At 49.6% G+C, this 17,498-nt stretch overlaps 7 protein-coding genes across 7 annotated transcripts; 4 read left to right on the top strand and 3 right to left on the bottom strand.

Annotated features, from left to right (window-relative positions):
* Positions 1–168: 168 nt before the first annotated feature.
* On the top strand, positions 169–1,862 carry BDV38DRAFT_227998 (cAMP-dependent protein kinase). The gene is made up of 4 exons (XM_032052890.1): positions 169–571; positions 642–734; positions 790–914; positions 1,030–1,862. Exons 1-4 carry the CDS (start codon positions 319–321, stop codon positions 1,747–1,749), a joined length of 1,191 nt encoding a protein of 396 aa, XP_031907959.1. The 5' UTR covers positions 169–318; the 3' UTR covers positions 1,750–1,862.
* A 1,308-nt stretch (positions 1,863–3,170) lies between these two features.
* On the bottom strand, positions 3,171–4,314 carry BDV38DRAFT_275570 (glycosyltransferase family 32 protein; the record flags this gene model as incomplete). Its single annotated transcript, XM_032058055.1, has 2 exons — positions 3,171–3,199; positions 3,252–4,314. The coding sequence occupies 2 exons, from the start codon at positions 4,312–4,314 to the stop codon at positions 3,171–3,173; spliced, it is 1,092 nt and encodes a 363-aa protein (XP_031907958.1).
* Positions 4,315–7,075: 2,761 nt separating this feature from the next.
* Positions 7,076–9,002, top strand: BDV38DRAFT_262878 (homoserine O-acetyltransferase family protein). The gene has a single exon (XM_032056149.1). The coding sequence runs from the start codon at positions 7,252–7,254 to the stop codon at positions 8,821–8,823; it is 1,572 nt and encodes a 523-aa protein (XP_031907957.1). The 5' UTR covers positions 7,076–7,251; the 3' UTR covers positions 8,824–9,002.
* Positions 9,003–9,077: 75 nt separating this feature from the next.
* BDV38DRAFT_227976 (putative DNA excision repair protein (Rad26L)) lies at positions 9,078–12,361 on the bottom strand. The gene is made up of 2 exons (XM_032052889.1): positions 12,169–12,361; positions 9,078–12,103 (listed from the first exon to the last, which is right to left on the bottom strand). The coding sequence occupies exons 1-2, from the start codon at positions 12,275–12,277 to the stop codon at positions 9,216–9,218; spliced, it is 2,997 nt and encodes a 998-aa protein (XP_031907956.1). The 5' UTR covers positions 12,278–12,361; the 3' UTR covers positions 9,078–9,215.
* A 102-nt stretch (positions 12,362–12,463) lies between these two features.
* On the top strand, positions 12,464–13,690 carry BDV38DRAFT_262876 (exosome non-catalytic core subunit SKI6). The gene is made up of 2 exons (XM_032056148.1): positions 12,464–12,987; positions 13,055–13,690. The coding sequence occupies exons 1-2, from the start codon at positions 12,689–12,691 to the stop codon at positions 13,563–13,565; spliced, it is 810 nt and encodes a 269-aa protein (XP_031907955.1). The 5' UTR covers positions 12,464–12,688; the 3' UTR covers positions 13,566–13,690.
* Positions 13,691–14,271: 581 nt separating this feature from the next.
* On the top strand, positions 14,272–15,244 carry BDV38DRAFT_275566 (high-affinity Cu transporter CTR3; the record flags this gene model as incomplete). The annotated part of the gene is made up of 4 exons (XM_032058054.1): positions 14,272–14,409; positions 14,490–14,520; positions 14,618–15,092; positions 15,208–15,244. 4 exons carry the CDS (start codon positions 14,272–14,274, stop codon positions 15,242–15,244), a joined length of 681 nt encoding a protein of 226 aa, XP_031907954.1.
* A 278-nt stretch (positions 15,245–15,522) lies between these two features.
* Positions 15,523–17,311, bottom strand: cyp4 (peptidyl-prolyl cis-trans isomerase). The gene is made up of 5 exons (XM_032056147.1): positions 17,230–17,311; positions 16,771–17,001; positions 16,403–16,572; positions 16,227–16,333; positions 15,523–16,170 (listed from the first exon to the last, which is right to left on the bottom strand). Exons 2-5 carry the CDS (start codon positions 16,955–16,957, stop codon positions 15,984–15,986), a joined length of 651 nt encoding a protein of 216 aa, XP_031907953.1. The 5' UTR covers positions 16,958–17,001; positions 17,230–17,311; the 3' UTR covers positions 15,523–15,983.
* Between the last annotated feature and the right edge of the window lie 187 nt (positions 17,312–17,498).

The raw sequence follows: 17,498 nt of genomic DNA, 5'->3' as shown, positions 1-17,498 counted from the left end.
CTCCAACCTCGCGCCCATCCCGCGGGTTTGCCCCGCCAGTCGGTAGGTAACGTCAGAGTCTCCCGTAGTGCCGCCGACGACCTCACCACAGCTCTTTCATCCCGCAATCACCTTAATCTTCGCTCTCCCCCACCGCGCCACTCCCATACGTCCAATACAGACTCAATGGAATATTACGTTTACATCGCATTCTAGTTTTGATTTTAGGGAGCCTCTCAGTCCCCCAATTGTCATTTAAAGTGCTCCGCTCTTCTCCCCCCCAAAATCGGGGTATTCGGATTCCTGCGGTTCCCCGAGACATGATCTTTCCCCATCCCCATGGCTACAGGAACGGTCGACCCTTCGGCCCCTAAGGACGTCCAGGGGACATCGAGCCCGACCGGAGACATCGATACGGGGTCAAGTAATCTTCACGACAAAGAAAAACAGATGGTGGCTGCTATCCGCCCGCCGCACCAGCGACATTTGAGTCCTTTCGTCATCACTGAGCGGCCGGAGGAAAAACAACTAGGCGTGTCTACCCGCACCTTGACAGTTGATGACTTTGCACTTCTGAAAACTCTCGGTACTGGTAAGACTCATCGCTGCATCCGGGGATGAACATGGTCAGTGGCTAACAGTAAGACCGTTATTAACACAAGGCACCTTCGCTCGAGTATGGCTAGTGAGATTAAAGGACGAGATACGACAGAGAGATAAAGTGTACGCACTCAAAATACTACGGAAGGCGGATGGTGAGACTACCTGGGTATGCACGTCTGCATTCTGCGGGCTAACCTTTGGTGCTAGTGATCAAATTGAAGCAGGTCGAACATGTGCGCAACGAGCGGAAGACTCTCTCGGCGGTTGCCGGCCACCCATTCATAACGACACTGATAGCCTCATTTTCCGATGACCAAAGCTTGTACATGTTGGTAGGGGCCCAAGTGCTTTCAGTTTTTCCCCTTCAGTCCCAACACCGCCTCCCATGTTGCCCATCCATCAACGTTTACCTCTACAAGTCTTGATGGCGATCTAACGTATATCTAGTTGGACTATTGCCCTGGCGGTGAGATCTTTAGTTACCTACGGCGCGCGCGCAGGTTCAACGAAAACACTGCTAAATTCTATGCGGCTGAGATCACTCTAACCATCGAATTCCTCCACGACGTAGAGGGAATCGTTTATCGCGACCTGAAGCCTGAAAACATTCTTCTGGATGCCGAGGGGCACATTAGACTTGTCGACTTTGGCTTTGCAAAGAAAGTCGATAATCGGGAGACTTATACCCTCTGCGGCACGCCAGAGTACCTTGCCCCCGAGGTCATCCATAACAGTGGCCATGGTCTTGCAGTTGACTGGTGGGCCCTAGGTATTCTTATTTACGAGTTTTTGGTGGGGCAACCGCCCTTCTGGGATCAGAACCCCATGCGTATATACGAACAGATCGTGGAAGGCCGCATACGCTTCCCTCAAAACATGTCGCCGGCGGCCCAGAATATCATATCCTTACTTTGCAAGACCAATCCCACGGAGCGCCTAGGGTACATATCTGGAGGGTCTGCCAGAGTCAAGTCCCATCCTTTTTTTGAAGACATACAATGGGATGATTTGTTTTACCGCCGTATCAAAGGGCCTATCATCCCGAGAGTCGACCACCCCGCAGACACCGGTAACTTCGAAGAGTATCCGGATCCAGACGTGAGGAGTCAGAACGTTTATACCGATGATCTGAGGAAAAAGTACGAGGCTTTGTTTAGCGACTTTTAGGCATGGTGTTGGAGCAAATTTAAAAATATTACTGAACAAACACCTTTCAGTGAACGTACTGCCGCCACGCGATCAGGTCGATCCGTCCAACCGGATCATCCCAGCGGAGACGATTCAAGCATCCTGATTGGCAACGGATACTCAAGATCCTTGTGTAAAAGCCAGGACTATTGCCGCATATGCCTACATACGAACGATGCTCAGTTCGGGCCGCGACACCCCCGCCTCATTCTTGGTGATCAACTGTCTTCACAAGGGAGGCTGCCAGTACGTTCATGGTCGCCTGTCGCCTCGCTACGAATGCTCGGAAGTTCCTGCCGTTCAGCCAGTACATCTTGTTTCTCCGCTGTCCATTGCTATGCATCCCCCTGTTGACTACCTTATGTGGCCTTCCAGGAGCTACCACTAACCCCTTGCACCAATGATCATCAGTGACCCGGATGGTCCTCGACATTCTGTCATGAAGAAATGATGATTTTCTTTGCTATTTAATTCTCTTTGGTGCTAGTGAACTTTGTTTGTTATTCACATATGCATATGACGTACTATCTTTTACTCATCAACTTCACCGTTCCCACAATGGCTGGACATTATACTATACGATCGCCTGTGGTCTCTCTCGACCCAGTCCAAGATCTTTTACACTGGCCATATGCTCAGCTATACGGTGTCGATCGGCGGTCTACATGAAGAGACGATAATATAAACGTCATTGAGGACTTATACGGCCTGCGTCCGCCATTTTGTTTATGAACAGGACATACAGTACATTTGGATGAGATCGATTATATTATATACTTAATACAGTTTTTCTATGTGCTCAAACCTGCTTGACAATTTCTAATCCACTCCATACAGTTTCCTGAGCCGTACAGAAACTTGAAGGTTCAGAGTTGGCAGCATTAAATTTCGTTAAAATCTATATATCTATACAAAAATTCTAGATCACGTATCAAGAATAAAGAAACAGATTAAGGGGGGCCTTGAGATAACCACAACCGCAGGATTAGATGGGTTAGTCAATCGGATCGAAGGCATTAGCTAGAGAATACTTCTTTTTTTTTGGGGGGGGGGGGGGGGGGGGGTGGGCGTAATTCCCGACTGATAGAGGGTATCTAGTAGTTGGAAGCATACTCGGGTCGGAGGTGAAATGTGTTGGTCAGCTACATTGGGTTGGCAACTGTCAGCGGCATTGATCACAGGACGTGACTCGTTTATACGTCATTCATGCTGTCGTTCACGTGATGGTAATGGATCGTCCATTCCCATCGAGTCGAGCCGACTTTCGTGGGTAAATTAGAGGTAAAGGAGCTAACATGTGAGCTTTCTCTCACTGCCGATGCTCGTCGGAGCTAAGATGATGATCTTTATTCTCCGGGGTACGTTGGACGGTGGGGTGGTAGTGGGAAACCATCTTTTTTTTATAATGACGGGTCCGTTTTCCAAGTTCCTAGTCATGATGGTTAGCACCGGTGCAAAAACAAGGATAAGAGCATAGTTACCTTCAAAGTCGTGTCTGACGAAGGCCATTGGATCATCGTAGTCGCCTGCGCCCATTTGCATCACGCCCGGGCTGAAGCTCGTAATGGGTAGCACCACCACATCGCCGACCTTTCTCCACTCTTTTTGGTTTGTAAAATCTTCGTACGTGATGTTGTGATTCGAATCAGGTTCGATGTTGAAGTAATCTGGGTCGTTGAAATATCTGAAGATAGCGTCTGTCCATGCGCCCGGTCCGGTGAACTCCACGATGGTCTTATCCATCTTGCCGACCTTTAGGATACCGGCCTTCTTCATCCGTAATGTCTCCCCCGTGATGTAGGCCACGATGTCGCGAAGGATCGGATGCCCTGGTTTGGACTGAATGGTCCATTGACAGAATTGGATTCTCCGGGAATACCAGTCATGCCAGTCCGGACGGTCCGGATCCGCCTCGATGCCAACCACGAATCCGATCGTGGACAGGTCGTAGGTCGAGGGCAGCCAATCGGCAGCTGGCTTCAAAGCGCTGGTGTCGATGTCGCTGTAGATTCCGCCACGGGCCAGCAGGATCAAGTATCTGAAGAAGTCGGCTTTCAGGACGGGCAACGGCAACGACTCGTAGGCTTCGAACACATCGGGAAGCGAACCGTATAGGTACTTGATGAGGTAACCCTGGGTGTCGTCTGGAACCACCTGGTGGACGAAGCCGGGGTGGAGCTCAGTCCAACTTGCCTCCGCACCACGCAGCTCTTGGCCGAACCACAACGAGTCGGGGGTATATTTCCATGTCTGCCAGATGTATGCGGGGAATTTATCATCAAGATCGTAGGGAAAATGGTAGCGTAGCCGTTCGCGCAAGGGTGCGCTCGGGGAGGGTTTGAGTGGCTGCTGCTGTGGTGTCACCTCTTTCTTCTGCCCGGAAGACTGCTCTTCCGTTCCTTCATTGGTGCTGTAAACGGCCTCATCGGGGAGGTGTGCGGGCGCAGGGGACGAGGGGGAGGAAGCTGAATGAGAGGATCTTAGCAGGACGACGAAGGTGATCAGAAAGAGGGCCGCAATGAGCGACTTCCGGTAGGTGAGCATGGTGGGGAGGGGGTTTGTCGAAGATGCTTGATGCGGGTTGATCGGCAGAGAATTGCGATTCGCTGGCATGCACACAAGTTTTAAGAGACGTCACGATCTTCTCCGCAAAACCTCCGCCGATAATCAGTGAATGACAACGGACTTTGAGACGCGGCGACAACCAGTGGATTCAATATGGATCTCAATTTGTGTCCCACTCAATGGTCATTGAAATGGCACATATCTGCACTTTGTTGCGACTGAGACGATATGCAAAAGACCGCCGGAATTACAAATAGGAAATCAGCTGCGAACGATGAGCTTCGGCTGCTGCGGCGAGTTGTTTGGTTGGCAATGATGACGAACAAATAAAGCGAAAAAAAAATAAAAAAAAAAAAAAGAGAGAGAGATCAAGAGATAAGATATAGACGGACAAAAGTGGCAGTGACGAAGAGATACAGGAAAAGAAAAGAAAAAGTTAGGCGGAAGCTATCGGGGGTGGAGCTAAATGACGACGGCACTTTTTGGTGGCGTCAGACTCCGCGTAGACTGGCAGATGGTGGCTTAGTAGATACAGATGGCTGAGGTGAGGTCGGGAAACTTCTCTGATGGAATTTCCAGAGAATTGTCAACGTGGGTTATTTCAAATATAAAGAGGGGGGAAAGGGCAAAAGAGAGTTAATGTCACGGAGATTGAATTTGAGGAAATGTGGAGATCATCTCGTGCAACGTTGGCCATCGACTTTTTTTTTTTTTTTTTTTTTTTTTTCTTTTGTCTTCCTTTTCCGCAATGGGAGATGATCAGCCGAGATTCTTTGTGTAGTTCGTCATGACGCGATGGGCTGATTCATGTTTGGTTGGTCGTCGAATCCTTGGAACCGAGAAGACCACGACCTCGAACTAGGCATCTATAAGTTAAGTACATGAGGATGGCGCTCAATCTGCCGTTTGCGGTCTCTCTCTCGAGTCTATAGAAACACAACCGCAACGGTAAGGAATTCTGCGAATCATCTAGACCTTTGGATCCTGTGTTGCTCTTATGGAGTATGGAGCACTCCTGAAACAATCACACACACACACACACACACTCTCTCTCTCTCTCTCTCTCTCTCTCTCCTCCCCTTTAGAAGACTTGGGGAACTGAACCGTTCCTCCCGAATGGTCTCCGCGCCCGATTACCGGGGTTGATAACCCACCAGAATCGCGCATGCATGGCTCACGGACATGTAATATATCGGAGACCTTAGGGGAGGAATCCGAGGCACGCGATTGGTGAGCGGCTGTAAGTAAAGTTGTTAATTGCATCCAAGATCCCAGTCAAGCCGCGTCATTAGCATTTCGTCTCATCCCGACAGATCTGCAGGTAAGGCTTGGCCCACGATGCTTGACGCCGTGCTGATTGGTTTCTGCAGACATCCGGGTCAAAGTACTAATGCGACCTCAGGCCGTGAGCCACGTTCACGTCTGAATTGTACAATTGTACAATTCATTGTACAAATTCTGGTGATATATAATATTCTTCCCCTTATGGTCAATACCACATCAAGGACTAGAATATCCAGAGGGTTGAGGTTTGATCGTCTGTTTCATTCCGACACCGAGACGGCAACCTGTCTTAACCACTGGCAATCCTCAATTAGGTCGGTAGTCCTTTGGAGAAAGCGCCAAGCTTCCTTTAGCAATGAAGTATACGTGGAAAGTAACATTGAACAAATGGCTCCTTGTGATCTTCACTATATACACCATTGCAATTCGGATCTCCGGCGGAGGGACACGAGGTTTCCCTCTATACAGGGGGAGATATAAGGGGTATCATGTACGAAGATCATGCTTGGATCAGGTACCAATCAATCCCATTCATTCAACGATCCTTCTCGCCAAGCATGACCGGAGACTTGTGGACTAGGGCAATTTCTAAAATGTATGTAGTATGTAGTATGTACATACAAATGCTTGACTACACTTCAATTCAACCCCAAAATTTGATAGAGAATGATTGTTAGGTCACTGATACAGAGACCATCGACATTCGCCGATGAATGGAGGAGGAGGGAATGTCAGATGAATTCCTGACCTACACGTGGAGCTGCGCGGTCGCTGTTTGGCTCGAACGGTTCCTTCAAGACTTTCGAGTCGCGGGAGTCCCACCGCCTTAGCCTCAATGCGGACGGTCGCTTGTACAATATCTTCAAATCCTGGCAAGCGGTGGAGTTTTGTTGCAACTGCTTCAACCTCCAATGTTACTGTACCTGAGATGATTCCATACAAAAGAAAAGGGAGGTTCACCAATCCCATCTCGTTTAATTATAGCAGTACCACTCTCATGGGCACGGTCTACTACCACCTCGGCGAACTGACAATCTGGAGAGTAAGGCCGTCTGAAGCCTTCGAGGAGCAGTGCATTTCAGAAAAAAGGAAGATGGGAAGATATAGGCCTTCCCAAAAAAAAAAGAGAGACCCATCTTTCTAGCAAACAAGTGAGTACTAAGACGATCACTTACCTAATTTTCTACGAATTGTGACAGGACCGAGAACCCCCAGCGGAAGACTTCTTCAGATCCTCAAGAATGAGCAATTCAACCTCTTGTAGAGGTCTTCCTTTCGACTCACGCAGGCTATGCCCCGCTTACTTGTTCTTTCAACTGCTTCAGCTGACTATGACTGGATTATATCTCGAGTCCTCAAGAGCCTTGACTACTCTTTAAGCTTATCAGTTCTAGACATCTTGATATAGTAAGCCGTCAGCCAATGACAATACGAGTAGATGACGCCATGAGCTTTCCCGCGGCCCTCGCAGCTGTCGACGCCTCAGGCATCGCCTCCGCCTGCGTAATCGGCGATCAAATATAATGATAAACACCGATTTCTCGACCGCAAAAACTCCCAGTTGACAGCTCGTGTTGCAATCATATTCTCACTCACTTGTGTATTGCAGTTGGGTTCCGTGCTCAGCCAACAATGGGATCGATACACGGCGTGGCGCGCTCAGCGCGGAGTCTCTCAGCTTTGCTTCGACATGAAAGCGTCTCGACTCGGAATCGATTAGCAGCAGTATGCTCGTCCACACAATACCCAGCGGCCCGTAGGCCATTACACAACGGTCGTCCACGGAAATCCCAGTCCGCTGCCGCAAGTAACAACTCATCCAACCCAGCCCTATCGTTTCCTTGTCTTGACGCCCAAGATGCGAAGTCCGCTCTCCTCTCCGCACGCTCTCTCGAGTCGGGTCCCGAGCCGTCATACACAACCGGTCATCATGAACAGTTCCGTTGCGAAGACCCATTGTTGCTTGACTGGGGTGGCGTCCTGCCGGAATTCGATATCGCATACGAATCATGGGGCCAATTGAACGCAGACAAGAGCAACGCTATCCTACTACACACCGGTCTCTCGGCCTCGAGTCATGCCCATAGCACCGAAGCCAACTCCAAACCCGGATGGTGGGAGAAATTCATCGGTCCAGGCAAGCCATTAGATACAAACAAGTACTTCGTCATCTGTACGAACGTCATCGGAGGCTGCTACGGCAGTACCGGGCCATCGTCCATCGACCCCTCCGATGGAAAGAGATACGCCACCCGATTCCCCATCTTGACGATAGACGACATGGTGCGCGCACAATTTCGTCTCTTGGACTCGCTGAATATCCAGAAGCTGTATGCCTCCGTCGGCTCTAGCATGGGCGGCATGCAGAGTCTCGCCGCCGGAGTGCTTTTCCCCGAGCGGGTCGGAAAGATCGTCAGTATCAGCGGCTGCGCCCGAAGCCATCCATACAGCATCGCCATGCGACACACGCAGCGCCAGGTCCTCATGATGGACCCGAAATGGGCCCGTGGGTTCTACTACGACTCTATCCCGCCCCATTCGGGCATGAAGCTCGCGCGAGAAATCGCGACAGTCACTTACAGAAGCGGACCCGAATGGGAGAAGCGATTTGGCCGTAAGCGCGCAGACCCCAGCAAGCAGCCTGCACTGTGTCCCGATTTCCTCATCGAGACGTACCTCGATCACGCGGGCGAGAAGTTCTGTCTGGAGTATGACCCAAACAGTCTGCTGTATGTCTCTAAGGCCATGGACTTGTTTGATTTGGGACAGGCACAGCAAACGGAGACGAAGAGAAGACGGGCCGAGTACGAAGCTAATATCGCGGAGGGAGGCAAGACTGTCGACGCTAGCAACATCGCCTGCAGCCTCACGCTCCCAGAGAAGCCGTACGAAGAACAACCGTCTGTGACCGCGTCTACGCCCGCGATGGAGCAGTCCGTCGCTGGGGGTGCGGATGGGCCGCCACAGGATCTCGTCGCTGGACTAGCGCCTTTGAAGAACCACCCCGTTCTGGTTATGGGCGTTGCCAGCGATATTCTCTTCCCTGCTTGGCAGCAGCGTGAGATTGCAGAGACACTTCGGGCCGGTGGAAACGAGAAGGTCCAGCACATTGAACTTGGCGAGGACGTATCGATGTTCGGACACGATACGTTCCTGCTTGACTTGAAGAACATTGGTGGTGCAGTAGGGAAATTCTTGCTCTGATATCAATAGTGTTTTCTTTCTTAATAATATCATCACTTATCTCAATTGATGATTGTATGAAAATGCAAAATTAAACGGATCAAATCCTACACCTAGATGATAATGATGCACTACTATGATAACAATGTAATTGCTTTTTTACATGAATATGAATTCTCGTCCTTTTACGCTGACGTTTTATCTTGCGCCCATCCTCCTAGGTAATGATAGCGATAGCTGGTTTGGATTGCTCGTAATATGTATAAGAACTGCTAGTCCCATTCAACACCAAAAAGAAATCAAATTCCCAATCCATTATACAATATCAGCAAGAAATAATCGAGGGTATCTCAGAAATATACAAACCAATCACAACGCCAAAGGAAAAACCATGAAAACCTACATAAAGAGCGTCATTCCTTCCCCAGTAAAATCTGTCTTCGTTCCCTATACCAACGCTCCAGGCACGCCCGTCTCTGCGCCTGCGTCATGCTTTCCACGACAAGAGCAAACTCCGTAGCATTCGGGAACCCGAACCGCTTCGCCATGCTACAGAATTGTCTCTTCATCACGTCGCGAGGAGGATGATACTTGAAGCAGACCGGCCTACCATCTTTCTGAAGCTCGGTGGTAGATGCCGCATTTGACCCGTCCTGAGAATCCCCAAAGACCTGGACATCGTTATTCGAGCCCTCGCTGGCTAGCTCTGCGCGTCTGCTGAGACGTTCTTCGACCTTCGAGGAGCCAATGACCTCGTTGTTGAGGTGGGTATATTCCACACCGGCACCGGCGAGGATGGCCTGAATGGGGTCGTGGCGCTTGGGGATGGGGGATTGTTGAGCGCCTTTGGCGTCTTCGGACTCACCGCGGATCATGGCGGCGAGTTGGCTCATGACCTCGTCATCGGTGTTTTTGGGGTCTTCGTGAGTTTGGGATTCGTCCACGTCAATGTCCATTACCTGAACCCCGGCTCGGCTTTCAGCGACGTTGGTCTTGTTGACGATTTCGCGGAGAACGATGTTGTTGTTTTGGTACTCGAAGAGATTGTTTAGCCCGAAGATTTCGCCCTTCTGGTCTTTCTTTTCCTGGACACCCTTGAAATAGCGCCGTTCGGAACTTGCGTTGTAGCCGATGTTCGCTTGTTGCTGTTTGTAGATCTGACGCGCGTAGACGATCTCTTCGATAGTGCCAGCGGAGATTAGTCGGAATACCTCAACATCGCGGACCTGGCCGATTCGGTATGCTCTGTCCTGGGCTTGGAGGTCGTATGCTGGATTCCAGTTGGGGTCGACGACGACCACTTTGTTTGCGGATGTGATGTTCAAACCCACACCACCAGCACGGGTGGAGATCAAGAAAACGAATTGTCGGGGGTCCGAGTTGAACTCATCAACGGCTGTTGCACGCTCCTCATAGCTCATCGAACCGTCCAGGTAACTGACATTATAACTTGTATGGTGAAACAACATTTGCAACATCCTCAACAATCGGACGCTGTGGGAGAAGACCAATACCTTATCTCCGTTGGAATGCCACCACTTGAGGAGTCGGCGGAGAACCTTCCATTTTCCGCAGAACTCAGGGTTGGCGTAGTTGACTATAGAGTCTCTTGTTCGAAAAAGTTGTTCCCATTTATCAGGGGAGGCAATTTCTAGCCATTCCCTATCCTTGTCTTGCTTCTCCTTGGAATCCACTCCCTGCGGTATCAGAATCGCAAGGTGATTGCTGAGTTTCTGTATAACATTCATTGCAGGAAACACATAACTTTGCCACCGAAGTCCAGATTGTAAATATTGCTGACAGCACCATCCGGCCTTCTTTCTTGAACCGCAAGAACACATCTCAGAGGATTCTTTGATGTACCGGATGATTTCACTGTCCAATAGGTTCTCGTAGGCGTCTGCCTGCGTTTCTGTTAATGGGCAAAAGACGACTCGATCGATCTTCTTAGGAAGTTGATCCGCTATTAGGCTTTTCATTCGCCGGAGAAAGAACTGAGGAAGGAGGTTCTCAACCAACTTCTTGGCAGTCTTGCGAGCTTTACTCAGTTCGTGTAGCGTAGCATCGTGCGACTGCCCTATCTTCAACGGGTCAGAGATGGTTTTTTTCCAAGTCGTAACAGGGCCCAATTTCCCAGGATTTGTCCAGTTCAATAGCGTCCAGAGTTCTTCGTATTTGTTTTGAATGGCTGTCCCAGTTAGTCCAATGCGGCAGAGAGCGTTAACTGAATTCATGGCTTTGGTAGTCTCAGATGTTCGTTCCTTGATGATGTGGCATTCGTCCGCTATCACGCAATCCCAGTCTACCATGTTCACGGCATCCTTATTTTGAAGATAGGTACCGTAAGTGGTAATGAGGATCTCAACTCGTCCGGATCTCGCTGCTTGAAGAGCAAGCTCCTTGTTGTCTCCATGGTAGGTATCGACATGCCACCAGCCCCAACGGGTGAGTTCTGACATCCAGTTCTTGATCAAAGTACCTGGGCATACTATCAACGTGCGTGGATACCATTGGTCTTTCCCACTCCTTCTCATTTTCCTCATCCTCTTGGCGTCTCTCTCATCGCCAGTCTTACCATACGCCGCGGTAAGGAATGCAATTACTTGCACTGTTTTCCCCAGACCCATATCATCACCAAGTATGCCACCTTTCTGATAGACAAACAATTCGTGTAAGAAAGCGGCTCCATCCACCTGGTACTCTCTAAGCCACTGCGCGATAGGGGCAGGGATTAACCCTAGAGAGTATGGGAGAGTGATATCTTTGTATGCATTGCATGGTTTTATGTTCGTAAAGGCCGGTTTCTCTTCTAGAAATTCCAAGCGCTCATCATCGGAGAACTCAATATCTTCGTAGCCGGGAGGTAACTTCAGCCCTGACTCCTTGAGATGTTCGGCTCTACGTTCAAATTGCTGTCGTCGCTTCTGCAAATAGTCCGGGAGCGTGTACTCCATCAAGTCGTCTTCGGAAGGCACTTCATCACCATACTCTCTTAACGGCCGCCTTGGCGTGGGTCTCCCACCTTGTCTTGGACGTCTTCCTACAAACGACTCGGGGTCGGCCATCTTGGGTGTTTTGGACTTGCGAGCACTTACGGAGGTACGCTTCCGCTTGAGGGCTTTTCGGTTTTTGAATGCTTGATAGGCAGCCTCGCCATCGTTGAAAGACGTATCATCGCTGTCGGTTTGCGCTTCTAGGGTTGCTACGGGGGTATGATTGCTGAGCGGTGAAGACTGTTCTTTGACTAGGGACACAGATCTAGATGTAGGACGGGGCGTCACTTCGGAATTGGACTTTGTACCTGATATTTGGAGGATATTAGCCTCAACTTCGCTTTAGGATCATAGTAGATGCAGAGAAACGTACGGCTGAGGGCAGCCTTGTATGGCCTCGCCGGCCGTGAGACGTCCAGATCGTCATCATCGGAGCTGGCAGTGGTCGCGTCTGAGTTTTCTAACTCCCAGCCAGATCCCATATTATTCTCAGCAAGCCCAGTTCGCTGGATCACCCAGTGGTGTAGAGGGAGAATGAGAGGAAACACGCGCGGGCGGCGATGAAGGCGGAGGATCTATATTACCCAATCGGGAAAGGAGCTCAATTCTTTCAAATTGATTTTGTCGCCGATCCAAACTCCCCGCCGCCGTTATCGTCTCTTCTACTTTAGAACCACCCATTGTGCATTCCATTCGGCTTAACGCGAGGAAATATCTTTTGGGCTTCTCGGGCATAAATTTTCTGATCTGATTCGTTCACCGTCTTGTGACTATACGGTCGCTTTTTCGCCCGCGCTCCCAAGAACAAGTTACTAGATATCACGGAGTTCTATACATATACGGTTGTTAGAAAGCCTTAAACCGACCATAGAGTAGACGGCTCACCCCTCAATATGCCTCTCGATACATCGACTACGTACCCCCTTACCAAGCTGCGCCTCGATGGCCGCCGGTGGAACGAGCTTCGTCTTCTCCAAGCGCAGATCTCCACAAACCCGGCCAGCTCTGGTTCGTCTTATTTGGCCATGGGAAATACAACTATTATGTGCTCGGTTCATGGTCCTGCGGAAGGACGCCGAGGAGATGCGACCGGTGGTGCAGCGGGTTCTTCGGGAGCAGTGGTAGAAGTCGATGTCAACGTCGCTGGATTCGCCGGAGTTGATCGCAAGAGAAGAGCGGGAGGAAGCGACAAGTATGCAGACCAACGCGATTGATACATCTATTATTGCTCACGAAGTATGCTAACCTGTCTTTACTAGACAATCGTCGCGCATTGCAACTACTCTACGGGCTGCTTTCCAGTCTCATCTTCACACCTACCTTTATCCGCACAGTACTATCAGCATCCACGTTTCAGTACTATCCGCCGACGGCTCTCTGCTTGCTGCTGCAATCAATGCTTGCACCTTAGCACTTGTAGATGCAGGTATTCCCATGCCGGGCTTACTCTGTGGCTGCACAGCTGGTATGAGCGGAAGTGCTTCTACCCCTCGTGATCCTCGAAACGACGAACTAGATCCGCTTCTGGATCTGTCTTTGCCAGAGGAGCAGGAGCTCCCATTCCTCACCGTGGGCACTACAACCTCTGTCCCGGTGGGTGAGAATGCGATGGATGACGACGAGGAAGATATGAAAGTTTCCATGCTGAACATGGACTCGAAAGTGCATTGCACTTATGTCGAGACGATGCTTGCCGTTGGGATTGATGGCTGTAATCAGATCCGAGAGATCTTGGAGGGAGTCATCAAAGGGTCCAATAAGTTACAATAGCCATCTGTAGGTGATCTTGGTGTCTTTCATGTGAATCTTTCTGTGTCTATCAAAAAGCATGATGTCTATTTATACCCAAATGCTGCACTTTCGAGGTGTTGGGGGCGTGTTTGGTTGGTTTCCACATAGGATTTCTCTTCGTTGGCTCATTTATCTTACGAAAAAACCACAAAACAAATATAGAAAATCCTTTTTCGACCTTTTTAATCTCGATATGACATGATGAGTAAGAAGAACCCTGATGACCAGCCGCTAAAACGCTTAGCAGCAGAAAATGTGCTCAATTCCGCGCGCAACAGGGCCTTCTGATTGGCCAGTGCAGGGCCAGTATATGCGATGTTTACTCCCTTTCGTACTAAGAGTCACTTCAGCGTTGGCCCATTTTCTCGTCTGCCCAAGACATCAATGAGGCCATTCGAGCAGGAAAGGCGCCCTGTAACAAGGCGGATCCAATTGAAAGAAAATCCTGCCCTATGGCGGTTCTGATATCCTTCCTGCCCTGCCGTCTGATAAAGGACCACCTTCCTTTCTCTTCTCTTTTCTCTTTTGTTCTCTCTTCGTATTTTTAGCCCTCAAGTCCAGTCTAGTTTATTTGTTCAGCGCTGCCGTGACTGGCTATCAAATACTGCCCGCGAAGTGACTGATTTCTTCAGTCCCCTAATCTTTTCCTTCCCAAACACTCTGCACTGGAATAGTATAAACCAACATGGTAGCCCACGGTGACATGATGATGGACATGGCCATGGCCACAGCAACATCCACAGGAGCCATGAGTTCGAGTACTGCATCACACTCAATGGACATGGGAGGTATGCACGGCGGCTCAAACAGCTGCAAGATCTCAGTACGTAACTCCCCCCCAATCCCCTAACCAGGACCCCAAAACCACACAAACAGCCAAGAGAAACTAACAAAGAAACCCAGATGTTATGGAACTGGACTGTCAAAGACGCCTGTAAGGACTACTCCTCCTCCAAGAAGCAAAAGAAGCCCTAACCACCAAACAAAACCATCAAACCTCAAAAGAAACACCCACTAACCCAAATCTAAAGGTTTCCTCTCCAAACAATGGCACATAACCTCCAATGGCATGTTCGCCGGCTCCTGCATAGGTGTTATCCTCCTTGTAATCTGTCTCGAATTTCTCCGTCGCGTCGGCCGCGAATATGACGCCTTCATTCTCCGTCGCGCCCGTCTCCGAGCCCAGTATCTCACCGTCCAATCCCAACCGTCAACTCCTGCTGCAACCTCAGATGCAGAAGATGCCACCGCGGGCACAAAAGCCTCTTCATCCGCGCAGCCTTCCGCGGTAAAGGCACCCAATTGTCCGGCCGCTGATGTCCCCGTCCGACCTACTCTCGTCGAACAGCTGATTCGCGCCCTGATGCACATGTTGCAGTTCGCCGTGGCGTACTTCATCATGCTGCTGGCTATGTACTTTAATGGGTACATCATTATTTGTATCTTTATTGGAGCGTTCTTGGGATCGTTCCTGTTTACTTGGGAGCCGTTGCAGTTGGGCAAGGAGTATGTTGTCCTTTCCTTTTCTTTGCTTTGCTTGCTTTCTTTGTGCCCTTTACCCCCGTTTCCATGCCCTGTCCAATTGTGTGATATGGGAAATATATGCTGATGATATCTATAGGAATGATGCCCTCGCTGTGACGAAATGCTGTGGTTGATCTGGTGTTGTGTGAAGAAAAGCTGGCTTTTGAGGATTGTTTTGTTTCTGATGTCCATTTTACATATAAATATTTACCATGTATAGTGATGCTAATAACGGATTTATCTTCTTACTACATGTCTATCAAATGTGTGGTAGACCCAATGGTACGATTAAGTCTATCACGTTTCTTAAGATCTTTATCCTACCCCGATATAGCTTGGGTTTGGATAAGTGCTCATGATAACCTGGGAATAATATGAGACATCCTAGTTATATGGCAAGCTATAGACAATCAAATTGTCTAAATCAAACGGTGAGTGACTTAGGGCTGCGGCGGGCAAGGGATCAAATACGCACGGAGTACGATTACGAGGGGCAGGTTAAGTCATGACCCCACCATGGCGAGCGGGGTTCTCTTTCGCTTCTACTCACTTGGGGACTACATTCAGGCAGCCAGATTTTACACGTTGTATACTACAATACTCACTGCTGGTTATTCCATAAACTTATATTAGGGGAAAGAAAAGGGAACAGAGATAATGGAGGTTGGTAATATGTCAATAGACACTCTAGATTACACCAGGCAAGGAAAACAGGAGACCACCGTTACCTCGAAGCTCACCCAAGGAAAATGAAAAAAAAAAAACAACCACAGGCTGTTTTCAATCCATCCCGTAGGTCAGGCGTCCGAGGTCAGCATTTTTTCCTCTCACAAATTGGGTTTCTTATTGTCCTCCTCTTGACTCTTGACGCATTTACAGCTCACCACAGTCAACGATGGTGGGCTTGACGTCAGAGCGGACAGATCCAGAGCTGCTGCCAAGGGCTTCAATCTCCTTGACAACCTTCATGGACTCCTCGTCGGCAACCTCGCCGAAGACGACGTGCTTGCCATCGAGCCAGGAGGTCACAACGGTGGTGATAAAGAACTGAGAGCCGTTGCTATATGGGGTTTAGTGACTACCCAAAGCTAGTGGCATGAGTTAAGGATGACTTACGTGTTGGGGCCAGCGTTGGCCATGGAAAGAAGACCGGGCTTGCTGTGCTTGTAGATGAAGTTCTCATCGGCGAACTTCTCGCCGTAGATGGAACGACCGCCAGTGCCCTATGAGCCGTTCGTTAGCATTCATGTCAAACGGGGGCAGCTAAGGCTGCAAAAAGAGCGTATACTTACGTTGCCACGGGTGAAGTCACCGCCCTGGAGCATGAATTGGGGGATGACACGGTGGAAGGAGGAGCCCTTGTAACCCTGGCCCTGCGGCAACTTGCAGAGCTCACGGAAGTTTTTAGCGGTCTTGGGGACGTCTTTCTCGTAGAGGTTGAAGGTGATGCGGCCCGTCTTGGCTATAGACAGCGACAGTCATTGTCAGCAAGCAGCGATGATGAGAGGGAATAGAGGAGAGGAATTGAGGGTAAAGAAAATGCATCATCTTGTGTTCGAGGCATCTCAGACGTAGAAGATGGCGCATGGCAGAGGGATAAATTCGAATGTCCCCCGACAACCACAGCAAGCAGCGAAGAAAAGAGAACTGAGAGACTTACGGGCGGTGGTGCCCACAGGGGCGTACTTGATGTCAAAGAAGGCTTTGGTGTTTGACATGGTTGCGGTTGTTTGATGAAACTGACGAAGAGAGAGGAAAGAAGACTGATTGCAATTGAAGCGAGGACGAGAAGCGAAGGACGAGGAGCAAAGTGGGGTTGTTGTTGACTTCAGGCTTCGGGAGAACATTGTTGCTGGAGGGGCACAAGCGGGACAACACGGACAAGGAAATTCTGCGGGGCCAGAAACCAACCCCTCCGTTAGCCGACACGCGCCAAACATGCAATCCAGCCCCGGTGTGGTGGCCTCAGGCCGCCATGTGGTTGGTTGGCCTCTCCCTTAGCCTGGGGGTGGACTTTGGTCTAAAGGATTGGAAAGGAACAGCATTGGATGGAAGCAACCAGACCCAACGACGTCGTCAATGGATCTCACCGGGGCTTTAGGTAATCTTTTTTACTTACAGTTTAGATATATAAGGCAAATTGCGATAAATTAACACGGACGAGTTGCGGATGCGTGGTTGCGTGGAAAGCAATAGAACCAGAGTGGTCAAAGGAAAAATATCCAAGCAAAGAAAGCTACCGGAAGCTCTGGATTATATAATCCCCAATTGCAGGCTTCGAGATCTTCCAAGACCCCAGTGGAAAAATCTTTGGCCCGAAAGCTACCTTAGCTCCAGCTACTAGTATTACCGTAGCAGCCCGTTGAGATCACGTGAATAAACGATACT

The sequence above is a fragment of the Aspergillus pseudotamarii genome (genome assembly GCF_009193445.1).
Source record: "Aspergillus pseudotamarii strain CBS 117625 unplaced genomic scaffold BDV38scaffold_96, whole genome shotgun sequence".
Taxonomy (NCBI): domain Eukaryota; kingdom Fungi; phylum Ascomycota; class Eurotiomycetes; order Eurotiales; family Aspergillaceae; genus Aspergillus; species Aspergillus pseudotamarii.
Note: the sequence above shows the minus strand (reverse complement) of the source record. Positions and strands in the feature narration are given on the sequence as shown.

What these genes read in the sequence shown, in the direction of transcription:
- BDV38DRAFT_227998 (XM_032052890.1), top strand. Translation starts at nt 319, where the DNA reads ATGGCTACAGGAACGGTCGACCCTTCGGCCCCTAAGGACGTCCAGGGG. An exon ending in AATACTACGGAAGGCGGATG is followed by an intron (nt 735 to 789) that starts GTGAGACTACCT and finishes CTTTGGTGCTAG; the next exon opens with TGATCAAATTGAAGCAGGTC. An exon ending in ACCAAAGCTTGTACATGTTG is followed by an intron (nt 915 to 1,029) that starts GTAGGGGCCCAA and finishes ACGTATATCTAG; the next exon opens with TTGGACTATTGCCCTGGCGG.
- BDV38DRAFT_262878 (XM_032056149.1), top strand. Translation starts at nt 7,252, where the DNA reads ATGGGATCGATACACGGCGTGGCGCGCTCAGCGCGGAGTCTCTCAGCT.
- BDV38DRAFT_227976 (XM_032052889.1), bottom strand. Translation starts at nt 12,277, where the DNA reads ATGGGATCTGGCTGGGAGTTAGAAAACTCAGACGCGACCACTGCCAGC. An exon ending in ATACAAGGCTGCCCTCAGCC is followed by an intron (nt 12,104 to 12,168) that starts GTACGTTTCTCT and finishes TCCAAATATCAG; the next exon opens with GTACAAAGTCCAATTCCGAA.
- BDV38DRAFT_262876 (XM_032056148.1), top strand. Translation starts at nt 12,689, where the DNA reads ATGCCTCTCGATACATCGACTACGTACCCCCTTACCAAGCTGCGCCTC. An exon ending in AGAGCGGGAGGAAGCGACAA is followed by an intron (nt 12,988 to 13,054) that starts GTATGCAGACCA and finishes TGTCTTTACTAG; the next exon opens with ACAATCGTCGCGCATTGCAA.
- cyp4 (XM_032056147.1), bottom strand. Translation starts at nt 16,957, where the DNA reads ATGTTCTCCCGAAGCCTGAAGTCAACAACAACCCCACTTTGCTCCTCG. An exon ending in CCCTGTGGGCACCACCGCCC is followed by an intron (nt 16,573 to 16,770) that starts GTAAGTCTCTCA and finishes CGCTGTCTATAG; the next exon opens with CCAAGACGGGCCGCATCACC. An exon ending in GTGACTTCACCCGTGGCAAC is followed by an intron (nt 16,334 to 16,402) that starts GTAAGTATACGC and finishes AACGGCTCATAG; the next exon opens with GGCACTGGCGGTCGTTCCAT.